General features: G+C 41.7%; 1 protein-coding gene across 1 annotated transcript; it reads right to left on the reverse strand.

Moving 5' to 3' along the window:
* Positions 1-1,414: 1,414 nt before the first annotated feature.
* On the reverse strand, positions 1,415-8,632 carry LOC308363763 (desmocollin 2-like protein; the record flags this gene model as incomplete). The annotated part of the gene is made up of 16 exons (XM_080836611.1): positions 1,415-1,655; positions 1,883-2,203; positions 2,396-2,508; positions 2,777-2,992; positions 3,354-3,575; positions 4,195-4,337; positions 4,765-5,012; positions 5,517-5,705; positions 6,079-6,213; positions 6,370-6,524; positions 6,870-7,011; positions 7,242-7,394; positions 7,682-7,786; positions 7,902-8,101; positions 8,317-8,410; positions 8,591-8,632. 16 exons carry the CDS (start codon positions 8,630-8,632, stop codon positions 1,458-1,460), a joined length of 2,676 nt encoding a protein of 891 aa, XP_080692737.1. The 3' UTR covers positions 1,415-1,457.
* Between the last annotated feature and the right edge of the window lie 4,568 nt (positions 8,633-13,200).

Raw genomic sequence — 13,200 nt, forward strand, 5'->3', positions numbered from 1 at the left:
AGGAAGACATGGTTTTGGGGGGTACGTTTATGCAGCCTCGGGTGAAAGAGTTTCAATCTGCACGGGTTGCTCTTTCTTTGTTGGCTCCGTGAAGGAGAAAGGGTGTCGTCACTTTGGAGGATATTCAAAATAGAGCATGGTAACTTCTTCAAGATGGCACTAATTAGCCCCGCTGGGAACGTGGAGTTGGAAATCCTCCCTGTGACTTGCGCACTACTCTCAAACATAAGCTCTTGTGTCAGATGAAAAGCCACTCTCCACTGCACACTCTTCTGATTACGATGAGAGTAATTGTGATCTAACGAGATATCATAGTGGGATTCTTTTAATACACTGAAACATTTGATCATTACAACAAGCCAGAGACTGAGATGATTTCCTTTCCAAGTCCTTGTCCACAGGAGGTTAAGTTATGCATATGTAGCAAATTTGCACCCATCTAATTATATCTTCAGAGCCCACTTCAGAGTTTGAGTCTATATTAATACCGCTGATCAGCAGCCCTGTTGGCCCTTAAAGATGGCAAACTATACATAGTTGCCTGGCAATGTGAATGTTTAAAGATGGATCTTCATTTGGGTAACACTTCAAAATAATGATACGATGAAATACAGAGTGCTTTAATCTGAAACTCACACTTTAATCATGATGCCTATGACTTCATGTTCTACCAGCCTCTCCTGTTCCTGAAACAAGCGGTGTGATAATGTATGAAAAAAAATCGAAATGCAAAAAGATGAGCCAACAAAGAACCACATGCCACGTGCACATGCAAACTACTGTACCCGCAGCTCGTCAATATTCCTTACAAATTCAGTCAAGTTCAGTGCTTTGTGTTTTGAAATGCCATGCATGCAGTGCAACAAATTTACCAGTAGGGGGCTTTAGTGAAAGTAGACTCTTGTCTGCCTCAGGCAGCAAGTCTCTGCTCTCATGTCATGGCTTGAGCAACACTAGTGCGTCATGGGGAGCCACACCCAGTTAATCATCAACCAAACAGTGCTGAGAATTAGCGTCGTCATAGCCTGCGGCTGAGAAGAGTTACATAAAAGAAAACATTTTTTTTTTTTTTCAATATGCACCAGTGTTGTATTAAATGCATACAACACAGAACAGATATCCATTCTGTCACATCAAGTCCCTCTCACAGTCCCTCTCATAAGGCCTGAACAAATGTGTGGAAAATGAGATCTAAACAATAAGCCATGATGACTCCAAACACATCATACTAACATCATCATATGTACATTAAGTGCAAATAACTTTTCTGGTTAGAAAACCTCTCGTGGGACAGATTCCCTGAAACCATTCCCATATATCTTGCCATGTACAGTAAGCACATGCGGGAGAACATACCCATAACAACCCTAGTTACAATTTTCTTATGCAACTATTTCAAAATGTCCATTTTGTTGTGAAGTGGTGGAAAGCACTCCTACAATTTGTGTGCATTATCATCATTTTTTGTTGCAAACCTCGGCCAGTGTTTTGAACTTTGGCCCCAGAGTGTTCAGGAAGTCCATGTTCTCATTGTGGCTCTGGTCACTACAGCAACCCACTGAGCCAGCCACAGAGCCCTCCCCCTCGAAACCATACGTGTGGAGGATGTCGTCTGCATACCTGCCCTCCTCACCTGTGGCCAGGTAATTCAGCTTCTGCGAACGCACAGCAGGACAAGGTTCTCAGTGACACGGCATCAATCAAAACACAATGGCTGTTTCTTTTCAAGTTAAGGATACATTTTTCAGGTTAACGACGCATACATCATTTCTATGTCAGAATGTTCATTGAACAAAACGTATCATTCTCTGGCAAGAACAACAGGACATAATTATAGGTGTGAATGTGAACGTTTGAAAAATTACAAAATGTCTGTGCTCACCATGTCTAAAAAGAGGCCGTTTGTCCTCCAAGTGTGAAGAGAGGTTGCATTCCTTTGGTTGACATTGAATGCCCCATTCACTGCCGTGCTGCCAAAGTCGTACTGACTATCAGTTTTCATCTCCAGCCCGTCTCTGGTTAGCATATCTGGCATCAGGATCTCAGGCTGCCACGCCCCTGCTACGGAGTTAGCGTTCATGGTGCCAAACATGCCCGTTTGCATGTCCACGAAAGAACCTTTCACCGACTGGCCCATGCCAGTTTGCATGTCCACGAAAGAACCCTGGCCCAACCCCGATGCAGGCACAATGAGGCTTGAGACCTTAAGTGTGAAAAACAAAGTCAACATGTAAATGAAAGCCAACATTCTTCAACATACAACGTACTACGTCAGACTGGGGTTTGACTGGTTGCTATATTTTTGCTGGGCTTTGCATGGATTCTCTTCAGGCCTAATTTGAATTCATGAACTTTTTTCATGTAGTATAGTTACGTAGCAGTAGGTAGTATTTACCTCCTCTCCACGGCCCTCAATGTTAGATTTCAGAAGCCTGCCTCCACTCCCACCAGCATCAACAAACTCCACAATGTCCCTCTTCGTCACACAAACAACGGCAATCAGGACACCTTGGTGGAAAAAAATTGAGAGGATCTATACCTATTTCTTGTTTAACAGGGATATAATTCAAATAATTACAACATGCACACTGTGTGGAATCCAATATGCAAACAAAATGTGTGCATGCACACATTTGTTTGAATGTGTTCTTGTGTGTGGCTGTGTTCTTGTGTGTTTGTGTGTGTGTCTCTGTGTGTGTGTGTGTGTGTGTGTGTGTGTCTGTGTGTGTGTGTGTGTGTGTGTGTGTGTGTTCTTGTGTTTGCGGATCATACTCACAGAGCAGCATAGCTAGGCCCAGCAGCAAGGCCAGTATGCCTCCAGCCCCCAGCACAGCTGACGTCTGACTGTCTAGACACTGATTGTACCGGCACCGGCAGATCCTCACTGTGGCTGTCTGGCTATCTCCCTTGCCCTGCAAGTCTTTGACCAGCACTGGGACTCTGTACAGCCCTGTCGGAAGCTCTTTGGCCTGCTTCAACGTGGCTGCAGTGTCTGCGAGAACATGGGTTAGTAATACGTTATATGACACGCCAGGCATTAGGAACCTGAATCAAACGAGGGGAATTTAGAAACAAAAGTGAAGGTGTGGGACGAATAACAACAACCCTGCCACCCTACTATGGCGCTGTTCGTCATTACTATCATCAAGTGTCACCATCACAATCACACCACACCTTCATTCTCAATTATCTCATTATCAATAATCATGTTTATTTTAGAATTAGTTTTCCATCCTGAATGTCATAGTGTGCGTGTTGAATGGACAGGTCTAGTGACTGTGACTGAGTGAATATTTAGGAGTGATGGTTGTGACCATGATAATAATTGGATGTATCGCTGTCACAAACTTTACCGTTGAGTTTGCTCAGTTTCCATTCCCCCTCGTGTGGTTCCATCAGCTCAAAGAGGAAGGGGGAGGAATATGGGTGGCTGTCCTTGTCCTCTGCCACCATCACAACTGAGCCCAGCTCCCCGCTCTTCTCACACAGGATCAGGTCATTGGACACGAACAGTGGCAGGTTGTCGTTCTCATCATCCACCATGATGAAAACCGTTCCTGTGGCTGTTTTAGCACCTGAGGATAAAAAAAGAAAATAAATAAATCATATGGAAAGAAATTAAATGTTTAATGTTTTAAATATGTTTGATTTCCCCTAACTGTGCCAAGAGGCAGAGTCATAAGAAACAATAACAATTTGAGTGGGATGAGTAGGTTCTACTGTGGTCATATACAATTTGACCTAACCATTCCATGATACTGGATGATGATACAATGAGATTTCACACTTTTCAGTTGTTCTACACCTGTGCATAAGATACTGTACCTCTGCTAGTTGAAAAGGTCATAGAATATGAGAATCAGACTGATGAGTTTTCTGGTACCAATGCGTCATCGTTAATCCAGCTGTTTCAATGTAATGGCACCTGGTGCAGTTATTTGTCACTCAGTGGGTATGATTATTCACTCCCCAGAAAGGTGATGAGGTGAGACCAGCCGTCTAGCAGAAATGACTGACAAGCAGTAAACACACCCTGGCTTCTGAGTGCCAAAATGTCTTTCGCAATTCTTTTATTACCCTAAGCCTACGGCGAATTAACACTGAGAGTCACTGTGAAGTTGCTACTGGGCTCCTTCTACAAGGAATGTGTCTGCATTGATGATGCAAGCAAGACAATCTTCTCAGTTTACTTACTGGAATCAACTGCTTTCACCGTGATGTTGTACATGTTGTTCTTGACAAAGTCCGACTCTCTGTCCACAGTGTTTGCGATTTTCAACTCGCCAGTGGTTTCACCCACCTCAATCCAGGAAGCTGGGTCTGAGATCTCATAATATCTGCAGGACACCCATACAAAATCATGAGAGCAATTCACTGATTATTTGATGGGCATCTTCAAAGCATCACAAAGAGCCTTATTACAGTCCTGGCTGGTTTTCAAACAATGTCAGCACCACATGGAGTAATAATCAGGAATATTTGACATTTCTTAAACAAAAAGGACTTCACAATTGTATTTAATCAAATTCAAGTAAAACTGCAGCCACTGAAACGAATCTATGAGTGTTTCAATAAGAGTCCCAATAAGGATGGGTAGGCCATATCAAAAGACAGTGTTATGTAAACAGTAAAAATCATTAAGCTCAAATGGTTCTGTCACAATGACTACACACAAGATGTAGCAAAGGTAACAGCAGCAGGGTTGCCTCTGCTGTTACCATAGGAACAGGCATGTCACATTTATCACAAGGACAAGGGGCTTACCTGATCCCTGTGCTGCTCTTGGTCTCTGGGTCAGTTGCAGTGTAGTGGCCAATGACTGTGCCATTAGGCAGGCCCTCTTTGATTCTCAGCTCCAGGTTTGTGGGCGTGAACTCCGGCCCCTCGTCCACATCCTCAACATTCACATCTACGGGAACGGAGACCCAGCCAGCCTGGGTGCCACTCAACCCCGCCTCGTTCTGAGCCTGAACCTCAAGCTTCAGGGCTTTGTTCTTTTCAAAGTCCAAGGGCTGAAAAACAAATGGTAAACATGTGTTCAGTGTTCAGTCTAACTGAATTCAGCATGTCTGGATAAACCGCACCTGCTGCTTTCCTTCTACTGTTGTTAAAAACATCCTGTCCACACTGTTATCAGCTTGTGATCAGGTCAGACCTGTGTGTTCAGGTATTGTAGTAATCCCCTGGCATGACAACAGGGGAGAATGCTAGCTATGCAAGCTTTCAGAATATATGTCTGTGAGCGAATGCATATAGTGATAATATTGACATCTTGTTCCACGACTGCACTACTACAGCACTAGCAACATGGTGTATGTAAGGAGAATGTCTGCATGTGTTTTCTGTAATGACATTTCAAAACACCATTAAACATACGAATAGCACTTGAAAAAGGATCATCCTCTTTTCTTTTCTAAAAAAAAGAAACTTCAGATTTTGACCTAATCCTCATGCAGGCATAACAATCTAGGAATCTAAGACAGGATGTTGACAGCATTGTGAGTCATCAAAATCACCTTTGCCAGGTACAAAAGGCATTCATTTGTGTCTGGGTCCGTCTCTGTCCTGAAATGGCCGTCATCGTTGCCCTTGGTAATGGTGCACACAGTATTCCAATTGGGAGTTTTTGTCAGGTCTTTATCGTCCACTGGGATTCTGAGTAGGGGAGTTTCTCTTTCCCCATTTTCTTTGACATTTGTACTGTACTGTAGGAAAGGGAAACAGAGACCATGACAACAGTGTACATATCTGCATGGATACGTACGTAAATAAGTACTATTTGGTGTATCCTACCAGGAAGAAGGGAACTACTGAAAATTGAAGAGAAGAGAAACTGACATTTGTTTAGGAATATATAGATTACTTGAGGAACTTATTTAAGGAACTTACTAGTTCAACTATGTCAACAACATGAGGAGTAATGTACTGGAGCACATAACATAATAGAAGCTCACAACATCTGCCCTTGGGCCCTGAAAATGATCAGAAGTGTATCTAAAGTTTTCTGAACCAGTCATAACATTAATCATATCCTTGTCCTGCCTATTGTTGATTTGCCAGGTTAGTTAGGACGCTTACCGAGGTCTTTGAGAAAATGGGTGGGTTGTCATTGATGTCTTCCAAAAGAATCGTGGCGGTGGCTGTGTTGAACAAACCATTTGGTGCCCCATTCATGTCTCTAGCCTCAAGTGTAATAAAATGCTTGTCTTTCACCTGCATTAAAGGGGAAGAGAAAGGTCTTCTCAACAAATAGTTTTTACACGTGTATACATGTAGTTGCAGATTTGTAATAAGTTAATCAGTAGATGTGTAGAAGGTTTTTTTCGAACAAAAAAAGTTGCCTTGGACAGTGAAGGAGTCTCAGCTTACCTCTCGGTCTAGTGTGGCAGTTTTAGTTTTAATGACACCAGTCTGAGAATCAATAGAGAATAAGTCCTTGCCATCCAGGAGAGTGTATTTAATCTTGGTGTGGTCTGTGTCTTCCTCATCTCTGTCTGTTGCTTTAACTTGCCCAACAACAGCATCTGAATGAAGGATACATAAATAGGAAATTAGTTACGGAATGGTTATAAAATGGAATAAATGAATTTGGGAATTGTTATAAAACCTCTAAATAATTTCCTATACCATTAGGTGCTATACTTAAAAAGCAGTTTTGAAAGCGCTATTGAATGGATAAGGAAAACCTTCCTTAATGATAGATTTCAGTAATAGTTTTAGTTCTAAACACTTGGTGGTCAGTATAGGCTTCAGCACATATTTAAACCCGGACACTGGGTGGTGAAGGATTGGATGATAAGCAAAGATAATTCTGAGAATCATAATTTAAACAGAAATACCATCTTCAGAAACAATTCCTTAAGTCTTACCTGCACTCTGTTCTAAAACAGAGAATTGAAGTGACCCAGTGAATGTTGGGGCGTTGTCATTGACGTCTACCACGTTGACTATGATAGGCAGGGGCAAGTCAGTCCTCTCATTGGTTTTCTTGTCAAATACCATGGCCAGGAACTTGAGTGAATAAAGAAAAGGGATGTTATGTTTTCTACAGCAACTGTCACAACTAATTAATCTGATAATTCAATAATTATGGCGAAAATGTCTGTTGAAACAGAATGTTTTTTTTGTGTGTGTGTGCTTTTGCCTTTAAAGCTATTGATTTTTAAAAGTACACTTACAGAAAAAAGTACAGTCTTTTCACAGAATAATATCACAGAAACTAGCATCTCCTTTTCTCTTACTGTAAATTGAGGGTATTGCTCACGGTCGACAGCCTTGTGGAGCCTTAGCATCCCAGAGCGTTCTACACTTATCACCCCCATTGGATCCTCGTCCACTCCAGGACCAGAGATCATGTAGTACACAGAGTGCGTTACAGATGAATCAGAGCCAATCTGAAGAAATAGCCCAGAGATATTCAGTTACCATCAACTGACAAACAAAGCATAGTAAGCAGCTCTAAAACATGATTGGTCAAGCACAAAGCTAGAATTAAAGGCGTTATGTGGAAGATAATCAGACACACTTGTTGAAAATAGGAATGATATTTACAGTAAGCCAGTAAGGTAAAGTAAGTTATGACCATAGACTGTGATGATGTACTGTAGATCAAGATGGCTCATTTCACATTTTTTACAAGAAATTAAGCAGACACCGAAGACAATATTGCCAAGCATCTTACCAATTCCAGATCTTTTGGAAGCCCCGAACTGTCATTTTCAACAATAAAGATGGGTGGAGGACTCCATCTTCTCTTGAAGCGTCTCAGAATTCCAGTCTTTGATGGCTAGAAAGTATGAGAAACATTCATGTGACGTTCCAAATTATTTGACAAATATAAAATATCCTGTACTCCAGAACGACCCGTTAAGTCTACTTAATTGAGTTGAGTGTAGACCTACCTGAGACAACTTCTGGGAAATGTAGACATCCATTTTACTTTTTTGCCCGTTATTGCTCTGGGCCCTGACTGAGAAGGCTCTCCCCGTGAGGGGCACCTTGGTGCTGTGAAGTGTAACGATTGTGCCATTGGTGTGTATGGCAAAGTCAGGGTCACTTGCATGAACATGTTTCAGTTGGGAAGCACAGCCAAGAACATGAACTGAAAAGGGAGGACAAGCAGATGTTAACCTGGTGGGGAAACTCTGTGCATTTTGCCTCTGTAATTTTCTTTTTACAAGTTAAAGCACATAGACAGAATTAGAGAGTGAAATAGAGAGAGAGAGAGAGAGAGAGAGAGAGAGCGAGAGAGAGAAAGAGAGAGATTAATGATGTCCATAAAGAAATTACACTCATTGTCTCTCATTGTACTCTCACCTTTTGCTATGACATAACCTGCATCTACTTCTTCAGGAGCCGTAGCGTGAAAAGAGGGAGGAAAACAGGAGTCGCCACACGCACAGAAAAGTACCTGAAATACGATAATTTGGTGTTTTACTAAGAACTGATGGGTTTGCTAGCCTCAGTATCAACATACAACATCAAATACTCCAGTGCTTTAGAATCCCCATCAAAGATGAACAAAGATTAACATGTATTCAGATGTCTTTTTTCTCATTCTCTAAAAAATATGTAATTACTTGTTACATACCTTTACACAGAAACAAATCCACAATATCTTATGATGGGACATTCTACCAACTTCTTGACGGTTCGGCGTAAAAACAACTGTGATTCATTGAAAGAGTGAAAGGGGGGGATAAAGTATTGTCTTGGGTGGGGTTGGGTGTGGATGGGTGGAGTTTCCTTCCCTAAACCTTGTTCTGGTTGAGTAGCAACACATAGCTCATACCTACCTGTCTTACTCCAGCAGGAACACCAGCTACTGTTTGTTCTGTGACTCATGCCAGTTTCACCTGCGTCAGACTCCTCCCTTGTACAGTCTGGGAGAGCAGGGGAACTTCTAGTGTGAACATGTTTCGTTGGACATGGTGAGGTGTAGTCTGGCACTGGCCAGACGGCCTGTCTCGTGTAGTTTTATGTCGTGCTTTGGTGCCTGCAGTGGACAGAAACATTTGATGATCATTTTCACATTTGTCTCAATAGCTTTTTCAAAACACTTTACACGTTCACCATATCAGACTTTGACTGTGTGAACTAAACTGTGGAAACTTTTGCATTGCTTTGATACAAAATGTATTCAATGACCACTTCTTCACAAATGCATGGATACCTGTCTCAGTCAATGGTCACCAACAAAACTCTGTGCAACTACGACAATGTTTGCAGACAATTAGATACTCGAAACAGTTAACTTTCAGTTTAAAAATAGATCACTGTAGATGGAAAGATACTGTATGTATGGGCTAAGTCTATACTTAAAACCCAGAGAGGTTGCTGACTGAGCGCTTGATTGACGCGCTTTAGATGTAAAATAAACGTTCCAATTTGCGTTCTCGTTCTTGATTATGCCAACTTTATTTCTCACAGTAAAGTCCAATCCATAAGCATGTCCATACATCCAAAACGGCATCTAATTTACATGTTATAGACCTTTGGTAATACAGCTGAAGCGGTCAAAAAGCTATATGCACTCCCTCTCTCTCTGTCAAGCAACAGCTGAAACCTGTATGACCGTTAACCCCTTTATTGTGTGAGCCACATTAAAGGGAGCGCCATCTAGTGTCCCAACATTATTAAAATATGAACCCCAAATGGCTCCTACACGGTATTTTGATCGACAAATTAAACTATACTCTTGAAATAAGACATATATGAAATAAGAATACAAAAGTGGTTTTACAGTGTAGCGTGTGAAACTAGTTGAGGGCACTCTATCTGTTTCTATGTTTAGTGAACAGTAGTGAATTCTGTTTCTATGTTTAGTGAATTCTGTTTCTACTAGTGCAGTGCCCGTAGGAATTATGCATTCTGTAGTGTTAGCAGACGTAGGTGTAGCTGTTGGGTAGTGTAATAGCAAGACATATTTGCACTCCACATAGGTACAGGTTACACTGAAGTATTATTGTGATGCATGTTTCCTTTTCATTAAGAAATGTTTTAATGTTGTATAGCCTTTTTGGAGATACACCAACAAATAAAGTTTGAGATTATGTAGTGGATGCAGTTGAATATAGATGTCAAAGTTGCTGTCTAAACTATAAACTATATGTCATAAAGAAAGAAATAATTTAAAATAAAGTTATGGTTGAAATAGGATCACTTCTTTATTGTAAGGGTAAGTTTAGGGTAAGAATGGTCATGCAGTTGGACTCAAATGTAGGTTAATTGTATTGAATGTATGTACTGTACTGTATGACTTCGATGATGCTAGCTTTGACAGCCCACTCTCAGACAGATCGTAAGCTAATAATGTCCTTACAATGGGAACACAGTTTAAATACTCTGACTGGAGATTACGTTACTATCCCCCACCCAGTGCAGAACTGGGAGGATAAGATGACGACGTGGCCCAACATAATTTACAGCGAGATTTGCGCGTATTTCGTGGACTCCATAGCAACAGATATATCTACGAAGTACAAAGACTGACCGGACTGTCATGAATTTTGACAAAGACTTTGAAATCGACAGCAAAGATGTACTAAAACAATTTGATGCAACTGACAGAAGGAGAATTAACTTAAATTAGAACCCATTCTTTACGCGCGTTTGTGTGAATGTGCGTGCAGGTTTTTTTTTGTGTGTGCCTACTTCACAACTTTTTTCTGCTGGCGCCCCTGCCTGTTGACATGCTATCAAAAGGACATGCAAATGAGAACAACTATAACCATTTTAAGCAGTCTACTTCTAGAATCTCTCTCGTAGCCCCTGCCTGTTGACATGCTATCAAACGGATATAATTCTAGCAACGAAAACAGGTAAGAGACATTTTTGTAAGTAGGTATGCTATGAAGTGGCCTTCAGGTTTTAGGGGGGAGCTATGCTATGCAACTTTCAAAATGAATCAGTTCGATGCACGTCAATTGGCTAGCTAATTTCACAGCAATTAACGTAAACAGGTTACATTTACTTACAGATGAGCAGGCCTACTCCAGACGTCGAAGTGTGTGTTCATCAAAGTGTGTGTTCCTCATGAATAGCCTACCCTGCTTGTATTCAAAACTAATTACATTTTTGCAAGAGGCCAATACATTCGCCTAATATCTAGCTTGTATTTTGATGTAATCTCATCTGCACTGTCCCTTTTTTATATTTTTTTTTGGTAGGCCTGGGCAAACTAGGGTTACAGCCCCAAATGTTTTCTGAATTAATTAAAAAAAATAGCCCCAGAAATATCCATCTGTCATTCCAATCATGCACTAAAGCCCTCAGAAATGATATGATATCGTTGATTAAAAACACAATTATGTTTTAAAGCAGCATATCTACTTAACATTACTTCACCGAATTCACTGAAGCAACCCTTAAAAGTTATGGCTGTAAGAAGCTTTTTCAAAAAGAAAAAGAATGAACGCAACAAGGCACCGGTGAGGCAAGAGGAGGTGGAGGAAGAATTATCTCCTGCATCTGACCATTTGGGTAAGAGCAAAGTAACCAGTTTTGTTGATCTCCACACAGCACTCTTTATAGGCCCATCTAAAGGCTGATTCATGCTTCCTTACGTAAGCGCAAGCGCAAGAGGCCGCGCCAGCCCCTTGCGCGACCCTTGCGCGACTTCTTACGTCTTGCGTGCGTCGGCCCCTTTTTCTAGACTTGCGTCATTTTTTACGTTATCTATCTGCAGAGCAAATGTCAGGCTCATACAAAAACATTAACGTGAATTAGTTGATGCTAATACCTAGCGCGGTGTCTATAGGATTTTCCATATACGTTAGCATTAAGCTAACGTATTCTCTACCACAGTAAAACATGCAATACTATGTGATTGTTTTTAGAAAACGAATGTTACGTGATGAGATTACTCAAGTGTAGTCTGCATGTCTGCTCAGTTAAGCAGTGCTACCCAAGCAAAGTTTTGAAAAGAACTTCAAGCTTCAGACTTTCTGTTAGGGAAACAGCTTTCTATCTGCCAAGCAAATGGCAGGCTCATGACAACACGAGCAACCTTTGGGAGCATGAACTGCACCGAGTAAATTTTGCGCAACCGTTAACCCCCAACGCTGAACCAAGCAGCCGCCTGAAGGCTGATTCATGCTTCCTTACGTAAGCGTAAGCGTAAGCGTAAGCGCAAGCGCAAGCGCAAGAGGCCGCGCAAGCCCCTTGCGCGACCCTTGCGCGACTTCTTACGTCTTGCGTGCGTCGGCCCCTTTTTCTAGACTTGCGTCATTTTTTACGTAAGCCCTTACGCGAGCCTCGCAGCCTGCATTCTATCAACGAATGATACGAGATGAGGTTACTAAAATATTCTGCATGTCTACTCAGTTTTACAGTGCTTCCCAAGTAAAGGTTTGAAAAGAACTTCAAGCTTCAGACTTTCTGTTAGGGAACCTGTTATCTATCTGCAGAGCAAATGTCAGGCTCATACAAAAACATTAACGTGAATTACTTGATGCTAATACCTAGCGCGGTGTCTATAGGATTTTCCATATACGTTAGCATTAAGCTAACGTATTTTCTACCACAGTAAAACATGCAATACTATGTGATTGTTTTTAGAAAACGAATGTTACGTGATGAGATTACTCAAATGAAGTCTGCATGTCTGCTCAGTTTAACAGTGCTACCCAAGGAAAGGTTTGAAAAGAACTTCAAGCTTCAGACTTTCTGTTAGGGAAACAGCTTTCTATCTGCCAAGCAAATGGCAGGCTCATGACAACACGCGCAACCTTTGGGAGCATGAACTGCACTGAGTAAATTTTGCGCAACCGTTAAACCCCCAACGCTGTAGCAAGCAGCCGCCTTTAAAGGGGCCGACGCACGCAAGACGTAAGAAGTCGCGCAAGGGTCGCGCAAGGGGCTTGCGCGGCCTCTTGCGCTTACGCTTACGTAAGGAAGCATGAATCAGCCTTTAGCTTTTTGAATGCTGGTGGGGCCTCATGTTGTGCAGTAGGTGCCCATTTTTTTTACGCAGCACCCCTCATCTCACCACCCAGAGGGAGTCAGAGTGGTCCCCAGCCCTACTACCATACAATATGGCCATATTTGGTAATTGCGTTGGTCATGTGACAGTGTTTTGATTGCTCTTCACGGCATATTTAGATGGAGTGGCAGTTAACTTCGGGCATTTTTTCACATAATTGACCGTTGCACTTTGTTGAAGTTGTGTGCGTCCATGTATACGTAAGTTTGACTTTGTAG

Source organism: Sprattus sprattus (assembly GCF_963457725.1).
Source record: "Sprattus sprattus genome assembly, chromosome: 4".
In the NCBI taxonomy this organism is placed as follows: Eukaryota; Metazoa; Chordata; class Actinopteri; order Clupeiformes; family Clupeidae; genus Sprattus; species Sprattus sprattus.